The 19,750-nt window shown below is 44.5% G+C and overlaps 1 protein-coding gene across 3 annotated transcripts in view; it reads right to left on the bottom strand.

Annotated features, from left to right (window-relative positions):
* Window positions 1-5,298: 5,298 nt before the first annotated feature.
* The window catches only part of CTNNB1 (catenin beta 1), a 39,787-nt gene continuing 25,335 nt past the window's right edge, over window positions 5,299-19,750 (bottom strand). Inside the window, exons 2-16 of one of the 3 annotated variants that reach the window (XM_038772768.1) lie at window positions 16,038-16,097; window positions 15,166-15,393; window positions 14,728-14,981; window positions 13,904-14,142; window positions 13,617-13,818; window positions 12,500-12,644; window positions 11,711-11,814; window positions 10,610-10,948; window positions 10,192-10,350; window positions 8,136-8,255; window positions 7,872-8,022; window positions 7,670-7,791; window positions 6,857-6,917; window positions 6,329-6,550; window positions 5,299-6,071 (exon numbers count right to left, since the gene is read on the bottom strand). In XM_038772768.1, coding sequence (XP_038628696.1) covers window positions 6,342-6,550; window positions 6,857-6,917; window positions 7,670-7,791; window positions 7,872-8,022; window positions 8,136-8,255; window positions 10,192-10,350; window positions 10,610-10,948; window positions 11,711-11,814; window positions 12,500-12,644; window positions 13,617-13,818; window positions 13,904-14,142; window positions 14,728-14,981; window positions 15,166-15,393; window positions 16,038-16,050 — 2,346 coding nt within the window. In that variant the 5' untranslated portion in view covers window positions 16,051-16,097 and the 3' untranslated portion in view covers window positions 5,299-6,071; window positions 6,329-6,341. The remainder of the gene's footprint in view (window positions 6,072-6,328; window positions 6,551-6,856; window positions 6,918-7,669; window positions 7,792-7,871; window positions 8,023-8,135; window positions 8,256-10,191; window positions 10,351-10,609; window positions 10,949-11,710; window positions 11,815-12,499; window positions 12,645-13,616; window positions 13,819-13,903; window positions 14,143-14,727; window positions 14,982-15,165; window positions 15,394-16,037; window positions 16,098-19,750) is intronic. The other 2 variants (XM_038772786.1, XM_038772777.1) reach the window with 2 other exon arrangements.

Below are 19,750 nucleotides of genomic sequence, written 5' to 3'. Positions count from 1 at the left end.
GCGGGGACCCTTGTCTCGGGGAAAGCAAAATTCCTCCAGGGAAGGCTTGTTTGCTTCAAGTCCTGCCCATCTAGATAAGACGACGGCTTAAAAGCCAAATCTTCTCAGCCCTTGGGACCTTTCCTCCCCGCTTCTTAAAAAAAAAATGCCTGTGTGCAAAATGGCCTGGAAGGAGCTGAGATCCAAGGAAAACGTTTTTTAGGGTCCGGGGTAGGATCCGGTTACTGCAGGATGATCCGGTCAGTTAAACTGAGGAGGAGCCTTGCGGTTTTGCCCTGGACTTGAGGATCCCACCCTCAATCCAAAGAAGAAAACTGAAAAGTAAGCACTAAAGTCGTAGCAGCCTCCTTTTGCCCTTCGAGATCTAGGGGACTCTCGGCTCTTCTCCATTTTGCCATGGCTGCGGAGTCCAGCCCAGGACCGGTTGGGTTGGGGGTCCCAAAGGGAGGCCGGGGGCTTGCTACAGTCTGCCCCCTTTGCCCCACCTCCCTCCCACAGGGCAACCTTCTCATCCAGTGCACAGCAAATTGGTGGCTTCCTGGTGAGATTTCCTGGGCGGCCTCGGCGGGACTTCGGGTGGGAAGCGGGAGCGGTCCTCCTTTCTGCGGCTGGGGATGAGAGAGGACGAGGGGGGTCTCGGACAGAGCCGAGGAGCTGGGGTCGGGACCGTTGGTTAGAGCTGGGCAGAGAGGAGGCTCTGCCGGACAAACAGGAAAGCTTTGAACGCTGGCTGATTTTTGGCTTGCCTGGAGGCACTGGCTATTTGAACTTGAGAAGCAGAGCGAGACACCCCAGACAAGACTGAAGTGGGTATTGACAAGCTCCGTCGGGCGGCTGAAAGGCCTCTCCCAATCAAGGGCGGCGGGGCAGTGGCAACCTCCTCTCTTGGTTAATGATGGTGTTCGTTAAGCGCTTACTATGGGCAATGCGAGATGTCAGAGCAGGCTAGGTAGATTTAGGAGTCATCCTCAGAGTGGTAGTTGAATAATAATCATAATAATGGTATTTATTAAGCGCTTACTATGTGCAAAGCACTGTTCTAGGCGCTGGGGAGGTTACAAGGTGATCAGGTTGCCCCACGGGGGGCTCACTGTCTTAATCCCCATTTTACAGGTGAGGTAACTGGGGCACAGAGAAGTTAAGTGACTTGCCCAAAGTGACACAGCTGACAGGTGGCGGAGTCGGGATGTGAACCCATGACCTCTGACTCCAAAGCCCGGGCTCTTTCCACTGAGCCGCGCTGCTTCTCGGTTGTGCCTGACTCATGAAAAGAAACTGAGGACTGACTGCAAGCCTCAGTCTGGCCTGTACTAGAGCACTGAGTTGGGCCTGAGGCTCTGCCATTGAGCCAGGGAATCAATCAGTCGTATTAATTGAGCGCTTACTGTGTGCAGAGCACTGCACTAAGTGCTTGGGAAGTACAAGTTGGCAACATATAGGGACGGTCCCTACCCAACAGTGGGCTCACAGGGAAGAAAAGTGGAAGTGATTCAAGGTGAGAAGTAGGACCTCGGCTGGGCTCGAGGCCGACTTGCAGAATCCACTACCACCTTGTTGTAGTATTTGAGGTGTTTGGAGGGCACTCTACCGCCCTTCACCTGACAGGCTAGATCTCTGGGTTTCCACTCTCCCTTCCTTTTCTCTTCCCCCCCTTCCGATTCTTCAGACCAGCCACAGTCATGCGGCGGAGGAAGAGAGGCTAGATGGCACGGGGGCATTTGTGTCTGGAAGCAAGGGGCAGCGGGCTCTACGGAGAGCCCGGTGAACGGGGTTATCGGTCAGATATGATTGTGCCTGCCTGCCTAACCTCCCAGCTGCCCTGGCCTCTTTTTCAGAGAAAATAAAAACAAAAGCCACGGCTCATTGCCAACGGTCCGCCTTAAAAGAGTCTTCTTTTCCACACGCTTTCAAATAATTCATTTACCCCAGTTGAAGAAGTAGGCCGTGCCATGCCCTCCATTGTGGTGGAAAAGCAGTCTCCTTCCCAAAGCATCCAGCCACACACAGGGCAGTCGGCTCGATTAGATGGAACTTGTCAGAGAGTCTTCTCAGGCCGGTCCCGGGAACAAACGGGTGCCCACTGGCCTTCCTTCCCCCTCCTGCCCTGGACTGCCAACTGCCTTCCCGCCAGCCAGCACCTTCCCAAGGAACGACACCTCGGCCGCTACCCAAGGAACGACACAGCAGCCGTAAACCTGAATTCAACAGCCTGTGCTGAGATACCCTCCAGCTCCTTCGGATGAAATGCGACCGAGGAAGCAGGAAAGAGAACTCTGACCGTTTTCGAAAGTAAGTTTCTCCTGACACTTGAAGTCATTTCAAGACTTTTTATGGTATTGGTGAAGCACTTTACTATATGCCAGGCACTGTCCTAAGCGCTGGGGTAGATACAAGCTAATCAGGTTGGACACAGTCCAGGTTCCAGTCTTAATCTCTGTTTTACAGATGAAGTAACTGAGAAACAGAGCAGACAAGTGGTGGAGGCAGGATTAGAACCCAAGGCCCGTGCTCTATCCGCTAGGCCAGAGTGCTTCTCTCCATGGGTGTGTTGGGGAGGGGTTTACTACCATGGCAAGAAAAGGTTAGTTATTGCTTGCTTCTGAAACCCTGAGGGGGGTATGTCTGGCGCTTTAAGAACAGGTTTCGACTTGAAATTCCATGCTCCACCTCTCCTCCACTGCAGACATTTTGGTCTCTTTTGTTACTTCCGATTCCTGCAGACTTGGCCCGTGGAAAGGAATTGGAGACCTTTGGAATTCTGCTGGGTCAAGTTACTCTGTCACTGAATTTTTCCCACAAGGAAAAAGAAAGGGAGGGAGGGGAACAAAAGTGATGGCTACAACAAAAATCCTTGGTCACAATTCTCTGACCACGTAAAACATCACGGCAGTTGTTACTAAAGTTTTCTATTACAGAGCTCCTTCAGAGCCACGAGCAAAATTCCAGTGCAGGTAAGGTTGTCACCATTCTTGAAAAGTATAGTGCTCTGCACACAGTAAGCGCTCAGCATGGCTCAATGGAAAGAGCATGGGCTTTGGAGTCAGAGGTCATGGGTTCAAATCCCAGCTCTGCCAATTGTCAGCTGTGTGACTTCGGGCAAGTCACTTCACGTCTCTGGGCCTCAGTCACCTCAACTGTAAAATGGGGATTAAGATTGTGAGCCCCACGCGGGGCAACCTGATCGCCTTGTATCCCCCCCAGCGCTTAGAACAGTGCTTTGCACATAGTAAGCGCTTAACAAATACCATCATTATTATTATTATCAAGTACCATGTTGAAAAACCAATGTAAAACAATTCTGTTTGTCAGAAGGTTTTTGTAATTTTTTTTAATCCAGTGGTTTGCCAAATTCCATTTTGGCAATAGCTCTAGTGACTAGTACATTTGGGGGGGGGGGGGGGGGGGGGGGGGCAGAGGGACCAGCAGCTCTACTATAAAGATGATTTTTTTTTAAATGGTATTAAGTGCTTTTAATGATGACAAGCTATCCAGGTTGGACACCATCCATGTCCCACATGAGTTCTATCTTAATCCCTATTTTACTGATGAGGTAACTGAGGCAGAGAAGTGACTGGCCCAAGGTCCCACAGCAGAAAAGCGGCAGAGCCAGGATTATAGACCACACTGCTCCCCTCTCTGTAAAAGGAAAGCTTGATGTATTGTGAAGAGAACAGTTAAAGCAGACACAGAGCAAAATGACCGCCATTTATTTGGATTTTATATTGAGCATGTGTATCCAGGTATTTTTTTTTTTTAATTAAACTTTGATTACATTGCTAAAGACTTGGCTGAAGACTCCGTAAGGACCCAAGGGAGTGAGCAGACAGACTGGGAGGCCCAGCAGTGAGTATAAAAGGGGACCAAGTAATGGGCGAATAATGCTTCTTACTGTTATTTTTTCTGATGTATGAAGTCCCTCTTAGACAAGGGGTAGCAGAAGTTGATTGCTTTAAAAATTAAGGTTTAGGGCAGCCCGGCCTCCCACCATGCCTAAGTTTTTCATGAAAGAAAATCTTGGCAAATGTGTTAGTTACAGAGGATATGATAAATATCCCTTAAAACTAGGTTCTTGTTCCAAACTGTCACTTCCTCTGCACTTTTCTCTACCCAAACACACCCAGTTTCTATGTGGTGCACTTGCAAAACCCTGGGCTAAGGACATGCGTGTTGGTTTCTTCCAACACGATGTCGGTCAAAAATGCCCCAGTAGGGCTCTAGTCAAAAATGTGTAGCGAAATCACATGTGATGGCAGAACTGCGTGTACTTAAATATTTTTTCCCCTGGCTTGAATTCTTAGCTCACCCTCACTTCTCTTTGAACCAAAACAATTCCTAAAACAGTTTCCAGCTTTAAACAAGCATCTGGTATTCAATGGATGAACTATCAGTCAGTCTGCGAGAGGCTTGCTTGGTAATTCTGTTCTTAAGCTGGTATTTTTTTATTTATTCATTTATTTATTTTTATTATTTATTTTTATTTTATTTATTTAATTTATTTATTTACTTATATGCTGCAATTATTTTTCCCAGGAGTTCCGGCAGCGTTGGTCCTGTCAGGAGGAAAAGGCCGTAGTCCTGGCCCACGGAGCCGCTAGCCTCCCACTAGGAGATGGATGGGCTCCTTCTCCCAATCTTCTGGGGAAAATGTTTATGTAAGTATCAAGGCTTTGGTTCCTTCAAACTTGAGGCTCCAAACCAGAGGTTAATCAATCAATCGTATTTATTTATTGAGCGCTTACTGTGTGCAGAGCACTATACTAAGCACTTGGGTACAGTGCTCTGCACATAGTAAGCGCTCAATAAATACGATTGATTGATTGGGGAAGTACAAGTTGGCAACATATAGAGACAGTCCCTACCCAACAGTGGGCTCAGTCTAAAAGGGGGAAGACAGAGAACAGAACCAAACATACTAACAAAATGAAATAAATAGAATAGATATGTACAAGTAAAATAAATAAATAAATAGGTTAATGTTGAATAATATTCTGTTTTTCCATGTTCTGTAAAGCTAACTAACCTATTTGGCATCATCTTAAATCTAGGGAAGCTGCCATTCAGGCTGGACCAGTTCATGGAGCCTGTGTGCAACCAAAGGTGTAATTATTAACCCCTGGGAACACAAGCAGCCCCATCGGACAAGGCCAGTTTTATGCCAGCGCCTGGATCTCAAGGTGAGTGGCGATATGAAAACCGACAGCTTTACTACTTCATCCTAAATGCGCTCCCATTTAGTCTTTAACTAGACCTGAACTACCCCCGGCTTCAAATTTTGAAAAGAAACAAGTGACGCAGCTGAATGAATTAAAAGTTTACTCTTTAATTCTGAACCATTTTTATAACTGCATTTTCTCATGAAGCTTCTGTATCACAGCAGGTTACAACAACTTTGGGATAAAAGGCAACTGGTAAACTGTCCAATACAAGGTTCCAAATAACAGTTCTGACTGGCCCCCACCCAGACATATCCCAGATAAAGTTTTTTGATCAAAAACATGAAATAGATCCACCTGCTTATTTTAAGCATATTAAAAAGGAAACTAATTGGACCATTTCTATTTGTCTATTTTATACAAAAAGGCTACACAATGTTACACTTTATTCAGAATACAATTAGAGTGATTATGAATTAGTTAGTGTTCTACACTGTTATTCGATCCTTTAAAATTAGAAACTGCTGTAGCAATAATCACTATAACTTAACACTACGAGAGACTTAAAAAACTAACAGTTACTGCAAAAAAAAGGCTACTTTCAAAGCAAGCAAAGTCAGTACCATTACAGAGATTTAAAAAAAAAAAAAAATTAACAAGCAAGGCTAGGGTTTGATAAATTCCATCTTGTGATCCAGTCTTGTGCACTCTTCATTTCTTGAGTCACGCCCAAAATCCATTTGTATTGTTACTCCTCGACCAAAAAGGACCAGAACAAAAAAGTTTACTTCAATTGTTCCCATAGGAAACTCAGCTTGGTTAGTGTGTCAGGCACTTTCTGAGCTACTAGCCCACCCCTCGAGCCCTCTCAGCAACTCTACAGGCCAATCACAATGCAAGTTCATTCAGACAATACAGCTGTATAAAAAGAGAAAGGCTGCTATTAATTTTTTAAAAACAGCAAATGTTACCCAGAAGAGTCTTAAAACACGCAAAAAAGCTGTAGCACACAACATTGAAGTTGATAACTTCCACACACAACCAGAAAACCGAGAACTTTTGGAGACGAATCTCCGCCAAACACCTACACCGGCCCAGCCCCTCCTCGCCAACCAAGTCCTCTCAGAGTTCTGTGGTTGAGTACGGTATTTTTACCCCCGTTTTGAACTTCTTACCTAAAAGATGATTTTACAGGTCAGTATCGAACCAGGCCAACTGATTACTATCGCCCGGAGGAAGCCCATCCATGAGATCCTGGGCGTGGCCCAGGTCCGGCAGCCCGTCGACTGGGTAATCGGCCCCAGGGTGGTGGCCCCCCATTTCATGCTCCATCATGGGGTCCATCCCCAAGGCATCTTGGCCGTAGCCGCCAGAGTGGAAGGAACGATAGCTAGGATCTAGGGAGGGGTAAAGGGAGAGAAAACAGAACACGATACCCTTTACGCTACTGTTAAAAGTATCACGCTTCGAGCTTCTTGTAACTTTGACAATGCAGTGGCTTTTTTGTGTGTTTTTTGTTTTTAAACAACTAGTTGTCCCCTCCTGCTGGATCTGCCCCCCTCCACCGTGGCCGGACAAAAGCGGGGACTATTCATGGTAAGTGGATGGATTTTTCAAGCAGTATTTCAAAACAGAGCGGCCTAAACCCCTGGGGTCTGCCGTGCTGCAGAGGCCCCTTTAAACGTAGAGTCAGCATCACCTACCATCTTGACGGTATCCCAGGGGTTCACCTTGGGCAGCAATATCAAGTCCGAGATCTGCAGTCTAGAAGAGGATATAGGTAAGAGGAGAAAACAGATTAGCATTTACGTTTCCAAATACCTGGTGCTCAGAGGAGGAGTGACTACTCTCTGCTTCAGGTTGCTGAGCCAAGCAGGCTAGGGAAGAGTGGGACATTATAACCCAGGGGTTGCCCTGTTAACACAGAACCACCCCGCTACTCCAGGCCTTACAACAGTTTGCCCTCCAATCGGCCAATCATATCTGATTGTACGTGAGGGGGCTGGTAAGTTTGTGTGTGCAGAGCACTGTACTAAGCCCTGGGGAGACTAACAGAGCGATAAACACGTTCCCTGCTCACAAGGAGCTGACTGCCTAGAAGGGAGACAGACATTAACATACATTACCAGTATGTATATAAGTGTTTCAGGTTGAGGGTGGGGTGAATAAAGGGTGCAGGAAGGGAGAGTTCCAGACCAGAGGGCAGGATGTGGGTGAAGAGATCAAGGTACAGTGAGTAGGTTGGCGCAAAGTGAGCATGTTGGATTGTAGTAGGAAATTGGCAAGATAAGATAGACGGGAGCAGGGACGGTGAATGAGTACTTTAAAGCCCAATGGTTAGGAGTCTGTTTGACGCAGAGGTCTTGAGGGGTGAGCAGAGGCGGAGAGGTCAACAAGGAGGCTGATGGAATAGTCAAGGTGGGATCGGAAAAAGTGCTCGGATCAATCGAAGTAGTTGCTACTTCTATGCTGAAGGTTATGCCGTTTCATTAGGCTTTGAAAGATTTCCTCCCTACCTCATTCCAAGCCATTGGTTCGGTTCTGAAGAGCGAGCTTGTCAGCTCAACTGAAAGGCGTTTTTTGTAATCCTGCGGTTTGTCCTCAGACATTCGGAATAATACTGCAGCAGCGTATGTTGCTGAAAGGGGAAACGCGGGTTAAGATGAGAGGCCGAGACTTCACTGAAACCGTGCTCCCTGTCCCGTTTCCCCCGCTTACCAACACCCTCATTCCTCGAGTGAAGCAACTCCGTCAGGGGAGCAGTGGCTCCTTCTGCTTCGATAGCTTCCGCGGCTTCCTTGTCCTGCGCCAGTTCACAGAGCACCCCGGCAGCTACTCTCTGGATGTTCTCGATGGGAGAATACAGCAACTGAGGAGGAAAAAAATATTTTCAGGAATGGTAGAGAACTACAGGCGAAGAGCAGCCAGGAACGATCCTTGACCAGGCCAAGACTCTAGGGTCCAAGATGAAATCTCACCTACCTGCACGAACAGCGGAATGGTATTTAGGCCCCTGATTACAATTCGGTTGTGGACATCGCGCGCCAGGATATGGAGGGCTCCAGTGCAGCCTTCAACGATTTCTTCCATACGTACGCCCTCCTGAAAGAGACAAAAAATGACGGTCAGTTCCATGTCATTTCACATGGCCATATAGGAGATTGGAGTGCTGGCTGGCTGTGCTAGTGTAGGAAGAAGCAAGTTAGTTAAGGAGCAAGCACTGTGGAAGCTCAGTCACCTGGAGCAGGTTAGGTTAGGGAGCCTTTGCCTTGGTAGGTAAGGCAAAGGGGGACTACAAATGTCAAAGGGAACCAAGTTCAATAATTAAAGTTGGCCCATCCCATTTAGTACAGTGCTCTGCACACAGTAAGCGCTCAATGAATACGATTGATTGATTTACTCTTTGGGTCCCCCGTCATCGGGCAGCCCTCCAGTTTGTCAACTTGATTCTTCAAGGTCTGTGCCTGTCCCTGAGAAGCAGCGTGCCTTAGCGGAAAGATTGGAAATCAGAGGTCATGGGTTCTAATGCCAGCTCCGCCACTTGTCAGCTGTGTGACTTTAGGCAAGTCACTTACCTTCTCTGTGCCTTAGCTACCTCATCTGTAAAATGGGGATTAAGACTTTGAGCCCCATGTGGGACAACCTAATTACCTTGTATCTACCCCAGCGCTTAAAACAGTGCTTGGCACACAGTAAGCGCTTAAATACCATCATCATTATTATTATTATTATTTCCCTTTCCTTCGGTCCACTGACTTGTGTATTTCTACTTTTCTTCCAGGGGAGGTTCCAACAGACTGTTCTGTGAATCGGTGGCCACTCCTGAGCCAGCAATGTGCTCACACACATACTTGGCTAATAGGTATGTATCAGTGTTCAGGACCGTCATCCACAGAGAATGAGGAGGGCTTTCAGAAAACAGACACAGACAAAGAAATTCATCTCTGGCAAAGCCTACCCTGAGCTACTCTTGCTCAACAAATACCTTAGTAAGAGAGCGGTTTAGCACCTGCTCTCTATCTTATGGGGCAATAGACGTTCACAATCACTTTCTGGCCAATCCAGCTCAATCACTTTTCTTTTAATGCTCTTTGAATTGATGCTACTGAGTCACTGTAAGAAATACGGGCATTAGGTCTCAGAAGTGTTTTTATGGTTCTTTCACCAAGCACTCTGAGGAAAAAAAAATGCCTTTGAAATATTTTTGACTAACAGCCCATTTTAATTTAGCATTACACAATAACAAGATCCCTAATTTAGCACAGGGTGTCCTTTTGCCCCATAAAAAATTAACAGTATATACTGCATGGCTATTTGATTGTGAAGCTATTGGTTGCACCCACGGCCCCAGTGGGAACAATCCCATCAGACCACATAAGGGGATCATAATTGTGTGCCCATGTCCATGAAAACAGCAACAAAAGACTCCAGGGACCCAAGGAGTCATCTTATTTACATTTTTAAAATGGTACTTGTTAAGTGCTTCCTATGTGTTAAACACTGTTCTACACGCTGGGGTAAGTACCTGTTAATTACGACAGACACAGTCCCTGTCTCACATGGGGCTCAGAGTTGAAGTAGGAGGGAGAATAGGTATTAACTCCTTCCCTCAGTGGAAAAATGGAGGTTCAAGTGACTTGCAAGGTCACACAGCAAGCAATTGGCAAAACGAGAATTAGAACCCAGGTCCTCTGACTCCGGGGCCCATGCTCTTTCCACTAGGCTTCTAGGGAGCCAAGGGGGAAGAAAGATATTCTGGAAATGACTGTCTAAATTTCCCCAATTAATACTGTCATATTACCTGGATTCCTTCCAGAGTAAGCTCAACTGTGGGCAGGAAACATGCCTACTAATTATGGTGTACCGTAAGCGTTCAATACATGCCAATGACTGATGATCCAAAGGCAGGTTCCCCCCCCCAACCAACTGAATCATGCTGGACTTGCCCACTTCTGCACCTGGAACTCACGGTGGCCAAGACAAAATTAACCCAGACCAAGTCGGATCTTTTTAGTTTTCCTTATCAAGGGGTACATACCACAAACTGCTGTTGTGTCCCACCCATCGATGTACGACGCTGGGTGTCTTGATGCGCTCTCACCAGCAGCTGAACTAACCGTGGAATGGCACCTTGTTCACGCAGGGGAGCGTGATTGGCCGGACAGAGGGCAAGGTTACGGATGAGACCGACAGTAGCCTGTAGAAAGGAAGAGAATTAATCTATGCCTTCCCGCTAGACTGCAACACCCTCCCCCAATTCTGCCAGATCCACTAGCACCATCTTCCACCGATCGGTACACACGTTTACGTGATTTCAGACTGTGCTTTCTCCCCCGTCTACTCTCACCCACTGCTAAACCTAGTGGCTGGCTAACTGACCGACCGACTGAATGTTCCTGAGCCACAGCAACAAAACATTCTCACTTGCACTCTGGCCTGACTTTACAGACACTTACCTTGATCAGAGGCCAATGAGACGGTGGGTGGAGAAGTTTCACCACAACGGGAAGTCCATAATGAAGGCGGACGGCGTTTTGAGCCATCTCCGCTTCCTGGTGCCTGCTGGTCAAATGGCGAAGGGCACAGATAGCAGGCTCGGTGATATCCTCCCTGTCACCAGCACGCAGCACGGTACGCACCAGCGCTTCGATGCCCCCAACCTGACACACCATCATCTTGTTCTTGTAATTATTGCAAGTGAGGTTGGACAGGATCCCGGCGGCACAAGTGACGACGTTGATGTCATCTGAACCTAGAAGTTGGACGAGAGTCCCTAGCAGTCCTTCCATTCCTTCCTGTGGAGAGACGCACATTTAGAAAAGTATTTCAGTTCAGGAATCAGAGCCTGCCTGATGGGGGATCCTGGGCAAGTTACTTAATGTCTCTGCCTCCATCTATAAAATGTGGATTAAAAAACTATTACTATGCTGTTCGTTAAGCACTTCTGTTCTGACTGGGTATATATGTTTGTACATATTTATTACTCTATTTTTTACTTGTCCATATCTATTCTATTTATTTAATTTTGTTAGTATGTTTGGTTTTGTTCTCTGTCTCCCCCTTTTAGACTGTGAGCCCACTGTTGGGTAGGGACTGTATATGTTGCCAACCTGTACTTCCCAAGTGCTTAGTACAGTGCTCTGCACAAAGTAAGCACTCAATAAATACGATTGATTGATTGATTGGGTAGATAAAAGATAATCAGGTCAGGCGGTCCCTGTCCCACATGGGGTTCATAGTTTAAGTAGGAGGGAAATCAGGTATTGAAGCCCCATTTTATAGATGAGAAAACTGAGGCACAGGGGCAAGTGGCAGAGCTAGGATTAGAATCCAGTTCCTCTGACTCCCAGGCTGATGCTCTTTCCACTAGGCAAGCTGCTCCTCCAACTCCAAGGTGCTTCCCCCTCCTACCTGGACTGTGAGCCCCATGTGGGACAGCAACCATGTCTGACCTGATTATCTTGTATCTACCTCAGTGCTTGGCACACAATCCTAAGTGTGCCACAACTATCAACAGAACTTTTTCTTTTGACCCTTTCTTGGCTCAGAACATTTACCTGTTTAGTCGCAGCATCTGAAAGGTTCCTTAGAGTCCAGAGGCAGTTCTGCACAAGACGCTGGCTTGGATCTGTGAGATGAAGGCCTAGAGCTTGCATTCCACCTGGAAAAATGTTAGAGAGGTTTTTAACCATTCATACAGCATTTTCACATTGAATGTTCCACCTTGAACCGGACCCCTGCCACCTCTCTAATCTAGTTGAACATAAGTCACTGTTAGCTGGAGTCTGTTGCTTACAGGTGTTATAGATTCATCTGTACTGTCACCCCAGAGAATACTCCTCCTCCGCCCCAACAAATCCACATCTCTGCAGTTTGTGCGACAAGAAGTCAAGGTTCCAACAGAACTTTTACATTAGTTTTGAGAACCAACCCCTGCTCTGTTGGCAAAGGAAATTATAACTTTCCAGGAACATTTTCTGGTAGCTCGAGAGACACTGATTGTGTTGGATCACACTAAGCTATAGGGCAGATTTTAGGAGTACGAGTCCTAGTAACACATGGAAACATCATACAGCATGCAGTTATGATTATCTAAGGACATGCATGTAGACTCTAAGCTCGTTGGGAGCAGGGACCGTGTCCGTTTTAGTGTTGTATTGTACTCTCCCAAGCTTTTAGTACAATCCTTTGCACACAGTAAGCACTCAATAAATACGATTAACTGACTTGTAAGCATGGATCTTATCTACCAACTCTTGTGTTATACCCTCCCAGGTGCTTAATACAGTGCTTCGTACACCCAGTAAACACTCAATAAATATAACTGACTAAGGCAAGACACTTACCTGCTTCGACAATGGCCGGCTTGTTACTAGAGCAGACTGACAACACCTTCAGTACTCTACTTGTGGTCCAAAGTAGTTTTTCATAGGTATAAGTCCTCATTATATTTACTAGTGCCTGAGGTCCTCCACTGGCCAGAATGATCAGCTACAAAAAGGTAATTAGTTTCTTTTAATATATTTTGGATTAATTCTACAGTTAATAAAATGCCAAAGGAGAAACATATCAACTCTTTGTTCAGTGGCTAACTGAAGGATAAAAGGCAGATGTTACCTTTACCTGGGTATCAATCATCTTTAATAACTACCGTGGACCCCACCTGTGTCTATTTCCTCCCTGGACAGCCCTACCTGTCTTCCTTTTGTCCTGACATGGCTCAATTCAGGAAAAAAAATACAATTAAACAAAATAAATGATCCATGTATACATATACATACACACGTAGAGACTTCACATTTTTAGTAATGTGAGGTGCAAACTGTTTCCTTATGGAGCTGTTCTGGAGCGACCTAACATCCACTACAGAACATATTAATCTACTCAACAGCATGCCTGCACTATACATAAAAAAACAAAACCCAAAACTGACCCTGACACCCACTCAACTAAGCCCTCTCTTGTCATGACAACAGGCCAGAGCAAACAATCCCCCTGCTCCTTCCCACCCACCCAATTATACAGAAGGACCAGAAACATGGGTGCCCAAAGGACCACAGCTATTTTGGGATTAGGGGACAGTGTTGGAATTGCATTCAAAAAAGCCAAGGACTTTCCAAATGAATGGTAGTTCATGCATTTATGAACATAATAATTATTATAATACATACAAATGAAAGAACTATTTCACCAGGCTTGGCAGGGGGCTAAACCTTTCCCTTTCAGTTTAGTGAATCTATTCACTCCCATTGGTGATCACAATCTTTGGTAGGAGAGCTACTGACAGGGAGGTCTGCCCTCCTCAAATAAATCCAATCAATTCCATTCTTAAAACACACATCTGAGTAGACAGACAGCCCTTCTGTGACTCAGGCCCTATACGGACCTTGTGTCAATCACGGTCGTCTCAGTACCATTTGAGACCAGGTTTCCCAGAACAAAGCACTGCACAGACAGACTTACCTTGCTTTCTTGATTGCCATAAGCTAAAATCTGAAGGCAGTCTGTTGTGATAGCCAAGAACTTAACGTTTGTTTTGTTGAGCAAGGCAACCATTTTCTGCAGCCCACCCGCTAGACGCACTGCCATTTTAGCTCCTTCTTGATGCAATAAAAGGTTGTGAAGAGTAGTAATGGCATAGAACAATACAGAGTCCACTGGTGACCTAGAAACAAGAGACCAGTTCTAGTCAGCACCTCCCACCGGCACACCCGAGACAGCGATCGTTTTCACACTAGAAGTTAACATACCCAAGCATTTTCACCAGAGCGGGGATGCCTCCAGATTTGAAGATGGCCAATAAGCCTTCCCGGTGATGAGAAAGATTATGCAAAGTCCCAGCAGTGCAACGGGCTGTTTCCACATCATTTGTATTTTGCATGGTACGTACAATAGCGGACACCATCTGAGGAGAGCGCATGATGGCATGTCTGGAGGCTTCCTTTTTAGATAGCTGATGGACCATAACCGCAGCCTTATTAACCACCACCTGTGAAGGATGAAAGTTTCAGAATACTTTTTAGAAATGGGATACGGGCTAGGCATTAGGAGCCCCCATGTCAAGAAAGGAGCGGTTCTCTTGAGAAAAGTCTTCACAGGAATGAGATGAGGAAGCAAAGGGGAAAAGAGCACCAGACACGGCAAACATTAAGCCTGTCAATATAACAAGGAACGGTCTGCTTTTGCGTGCACAGCATGGCTGAGGCTGTGGTCAGAGTGTATGCAGTGCAAGGTGAACTTCACCATCAGTCGTGTCTCTCTGAATATGAAGGGCAACTAATATATATAAGATATATTATTAATATATATTAATTATGTATATATTTTAGTTGCCCTTCATATATAAAGAGCCTAAAAGTCTAAGTCCAGTAGTTAGTCACAAGGATATACAGCCTCCCAGATCTTATTAGGACAATGTCATCCTATCTCTAAACCGTAGGCTCGTTGTGGTCAGGGAATGTCGGCTTATGGTTGTACTCTACTTTCCCAAGAGCTCAGAACAGTGCTCTGCACATGGTAGGCGCACAATAAATAAAACTGATTGAATGACTCAGGAAGGTCTCTGGAACTTTACCTGGTCCTCGTCATTAAGCAGTTTGGTCAGTTCAGGGATGGCACGAGTGGCAAGTTCGGCATCATCTTGGTAGTTAATCAAGTTTACCACTGCATGTTTCAGCATCTGAGAAGGTTCGGCCAAACGCTGCACGTTGGTTGGGTGAGCTGCATCAAACTGAGTAGATGGGATCTGCATGCCCTCGTCCAGAGTTTCCGGGAACATGGCAGCACGCACTCTCTGGGCTCTGGTCATTGCATATTGTCCATCGATATCTGCAAGTTATAAATCTGAAGTCAAAAAATTACCATAAACTGCTCAAAATTTTAACTGCCTGATTGCAAGCCTAAAAGCTGACAAGCAGAAAGGGATTTGATGGATAATTCACTTCCCATTACTGTGGTACTGCAAGTTACTCAACGTCCTATTCCATAGTGATTAGCTGACCGCTCTCCTTACCTGCCACTTGTTCCTGGGTAAAGGACTGAGAGAATCCCTGCTCCCACTCATACAAGACTTGGGTGGTGTCGACATCTTCCTCCTCGGGATTCCCCTTGCCACTCAGGGATGGAGCTGTGGTTGTGGCCCCAGAATGGATTCCAGAGTCCAGATATGATTGTTGCTGCCAGTGACTGACAGCTGCTTTTCTATCTGGTTCCATCGCCATGTCCAGCTCCATCAAATCAGCTGAAACAGAATATGCACATAAAAGCATTAGCATTCAAGAAACCAAGCAACACTAACAACCAACACTATATCCCACCTAGGAGTTTTAGACAGAATAGCAAAGGATGCAAGGAGGAAGTGTGACGACTATCCTCCTATACACCCTTGCCTTGAGGCTGTCACCTAACTTTTTTCCGCCAGCAGATTCATGGACATTTTAGGTCAAAGACGTACCACCTGAAGAGCCTTCCAACTTTTCCCTTTTATTTTGAACCAATCAAGGGAAGTTTCTCCACTACAGTCAAATTGAAATGGCTTTATAAATACTAAAGTCTGGTCCAAAAAATAACCAGAGAAAACGTGATGGCCAGAAGCAGCTTAGCAATCACATAATTATGTTTTGGGGGTGGGGTAGATGGCCACTATACAGTTACTTACTGAATCAATAGGAAAAAAAAAAAAAGGCTGTGCTCTTGCTGGTGGCTACTTGTTTGCTATTTAACGAAGCCATTAAGTAGTGGTCATCAGAAAATAAGGTAAAAGGCAGCCTGACAAATAAGCAAGGAGAAAGAGGAAAGCAAGGGGGTCAGGGCCAGACAGACTGGGTTTGATGCCAATGAAGAAGACCCAAATTCAAGAGTGCTTGAAAAATCTATGATACCAACCTTGGGTAGCCATGGCCCTTGCTGTGTTTCCAGAACTGTCACCAACTCTGTTTCAGGGACCTTAAAGAAAGTTAAGTGGAATCTATTAGTTATGTAAAGTGTTGGCAAGCTTGCATCTAAGTATTTTTCACTAGTCAGCTGGTAGGGCTTTTGCACCTGGAACTTCTTAAAGAAGGTTTTGACAATGGGGTCCTGCTGCTGAAGAGACTAAATAACAGAAAATTGGAGCTGCACCTAGTAGTCGCACCATTTTATTGTGTGCTCACTTGATGGGATGCACTGTACATTAGAGGCAAAATAATTACAACAAGGAGCTTACACTCTAAGGGGAGAAGAAAATTCAAAATACTTATAACCTGAGGCATCAAAATAAATGAATACACATATTAAAAAAAAACAAACACATGAGGGCTAAGGACTAGGTCAATAAATTCATATGTCCTCCAGCTGAATGACTGGCACAGGGTGCTGGGAAACCTTCAACACCAAGTCCCAGTTTCACTAGCTGCTAAGAGCTTTTAAGTGAAAACTAATCTTTAACATGACCTCCTTTCCTAAATTTTACTCATCCTATTCATGAGATGCTCGAAACAGAAATTTTGACTCCCAGAGGCACTTCGGATGAGAAAACTAAATAAAAAGAAAAGGCAAATCACTTACACAGTAAGGTAAGTGGTCTCTGCCACAAAAGTAAAGTTAAATAATTCTGAGGGTCAGCTGTTCTATGCATTTTACATTTAACATTTTCTAAAATTAGCTTCCAACTTCCACTGCATTTAAATCAGTCAAGATAACACTCCAGCATTCAAACTATTCAAAGAATTTCAAGGAGACCTTGCCAAATCTTCAGCTTATTTCCTCGTTCTAGCTACATCCAACTCCATATACTAGAAGCATAAGGCTTGTGATACAGTCAGACTCTCTCTACACACAAGGTAGAAGTGTTTGCCAGTGAACTTCTTCGTTTAAACAGCATTGAAGTTCTACTTCATCAAGCCCAAATCAAAAGTTGTATGAAGTGATGAGCACCTGGGAAATAATAGCTGTGAATTAAGCATTAAAGCAGCCTGGCAGCTTAAAGAAAATTCAACCATGCCTACATTCTATAGAAGTAATCCAGCAATATCCATTTTCTACCCCAGGAACTCAGGTTGAATCTGAATTGAATACAATTCAGCAGTAAACCAGTTATGATTGTTTTACTCAAAAGGTTAGAAGCAACCCTCCAAGTTAGACTTGAAATAAAAGTTCACAGACTTAATTATGTTTTTGTTAATCATGTCATACATTGTTCGGAATAACTTTCTAAAAATGATTTAAATCTTCCCAAAGCAACTGCTTACCTTCTGAACATTAATCCTAAATCTCCATTTTCAAAGCTTATGGTCGCTAAAACTAAGTTTACACAGCAAAAGATATTTCCCAAAAAAATATTTACTTGTTTCTAATTTATTACATGGCTCTTAATGTCAAATTGATGTTAACTGGCTATGTAAGATCAAGCAAAACTTTAGACGCTTTAAAAAAGTATCTGCCTCTGTTCCAGAGCAGAAGAGCAAGTTAGAGCAACGTGCAAAGCATCTAGAGACTCAGAAAGTGTCAACACTGAAACCGATGAGTCAAATTAGTTTTTTGTGATCAAGTTAGGATTTTGTGGCAATCTTGATTTATTCAAACACTCGCTATACCCATTTGATATTATCTTGTATCATTTTCAGTTGCCACAGAACATTTAAGAAACTGATCCTTTAGCAAGGCATGTATAAATATCTATGTACAGGAACATCCATTGCACAATGGGAAGCAGTGTGGCTCAGTGGAAAGAGCACAGGCCTGTAAGTTAAAGCAGCTTCTAATCCCAGCTCCGCTACTTGCCTGCTATGTTACCTTAACTTCTCTGTGCCCCTTCCTCATCTGTAAAATGGGGATTCTATATCCTATCCCCTTCCTACTTAGTTTAAACCGTGAGCCTGTGGGACAGGAACTGTGTCTGATCAGATTAATTTGCATCTTTCTCAGTGCTAAGAGCAGTGCCTGACATATAAGCACTTAAATAAATTATTATTATTATTGTCCATTTTAAAAACTGGCCCATTCTTTTGGGAACTATAAATTCAGCTTTGCTGATTAAAATAAAGTCATCTCCTCCCCACTGCATTCCTCTTTTGCCCCTGTATTTTCCCCAATGTTACTCATTTTCTCCCCCTACCCCTTCCCAAGCTCTTCACCTTCTCCAAAGGGGCAGAGTGGGGAGAGAAGAGATGACTTGGGTTGGTAATAAACAATGGGGAATGACTCTTGGTTGCATGAACCCCAAAATGATTATAGTTCTCCAAATCCAGACTTCTCTCTGCCTCAGTTCCCTCATCTGTAAAATGGGGATTAAACACCAATTCTCCCTCCTAGTTCCAAGGGGAGCCCCAGGTAGACAGGGACTGTAGCTGACCTAATTGCCTTGTATGTACCCTAGCACTTAGTACAGTGCTTGACACATAACCAGTGCTGAACAAATACCACACCTTTCACATGAAGTGGTTGTTCTTCATGCTGTTGATGCTCACTGTCGATTGAGCCTAACAAGTTCTGAATAAATCATTGGATCTTCATTCTTTAGAAGAGGAATTTTAAAAAATTACACAAAAACATTATCTGCACCAAGTTGGGTTGATCTACTTCTTTACTTCACTCTCCCAGGCTTGCAGGGGAAGACTAAAAATTTTTCCACGCCTGGAGGTTTCTTTACACATTAGTAGCTTCCTCACTTCAATTTCCCCCTCCTTTTAAATGTAGGCACCTCACTGACACTTTTCCCTGTCTCTGCAGCCCAGCTCTCTGAAAACTCAGAAATACAACTTCCCTCTAACACCATCCAGGTTGCAGTCCTTTTTTTTTTTTTTTGGGAGGGGGGGCGGGCGGCAAAAGGGAAAAATAGTGAGAGCCAAAAAGGACGAGGTCTGCTTTTCCCTTCCCATCCGAAGTGCTAGCTTTCTCTTGGTTCTTTTGTTTTACTACTGTGCTCCCATTTATCAATCCTATCAATTGTAAAGCAATGTCTCCTTTGTACTTTACGATTTTACCTTTAAAAACTTTACTCTTCCTTGGCAATTGGATCTACCTGTAACTTTCTAGGCATCCCCACTGTGTATGAACAGTAAACCCCATATAAATATTATGGTTTAACACAGCCATAAAGTGTTAGATTGAGTCATTCTTGTCACAGTGTGGGGCACACAAATCTATTGGTACAGGCATCTCCCTCCGGCTTTATACACCTGGTTGCTTTATTTCATTCCAAGTACAGAAGCTAAGATTCTATTTTACATTCTTTAAGTTAAGAAATTCTAGCAATTCCCCTGATCTTAAGAAGGTTGCATTAAAGAGCCAATTTAAATTGCACTATATCTAATTCCCTTACCCCCCCAAAAAAATACTTAAATAGCTTTCAGATCTCACCAATTTAGGATTACTTTTGGTACATAAAATAAAACTAATGTGCCATAAAACTGCTTCCTAATTAAGGCTTTTGCAGACTTATTGCAGTGATCTGTCAGTTCATGTAAATATTTAGTTTCATTTGAGAATTCTGATGTGGAAGAACGAAAGAGGGGAAATGACTCAATTCTTACTGAGCCTACCCAAAAGGAGTGAAATAAAACTAGTTCATTTCAAGAGTATGGGTTAGGTGTGTAACAACGGACTATTTGACAACAAAG

This window comes from Tachyglossus aculeatus, chromosome 2 (assembly GCF_015852505.1).
Source record: "Tachyglossus aculeatus isolate mTacAcu1 chromosome 2, mTacAcu1.pri, whole genome shotgun sequence".
NCBI classification, from domain to species: domain Eukaryota; kingdom Metazoa; phylum Chordata; class Mammalia; order Monotremata; family Tachyglossidae; genus Tachyglossus; species Tachyglossus aculeatus.
The sequence above is the reverse complement of the archived record's forward strand: the minus strand, read 5'-3'. Positions and strand labels throughout refer to the sequence as shown.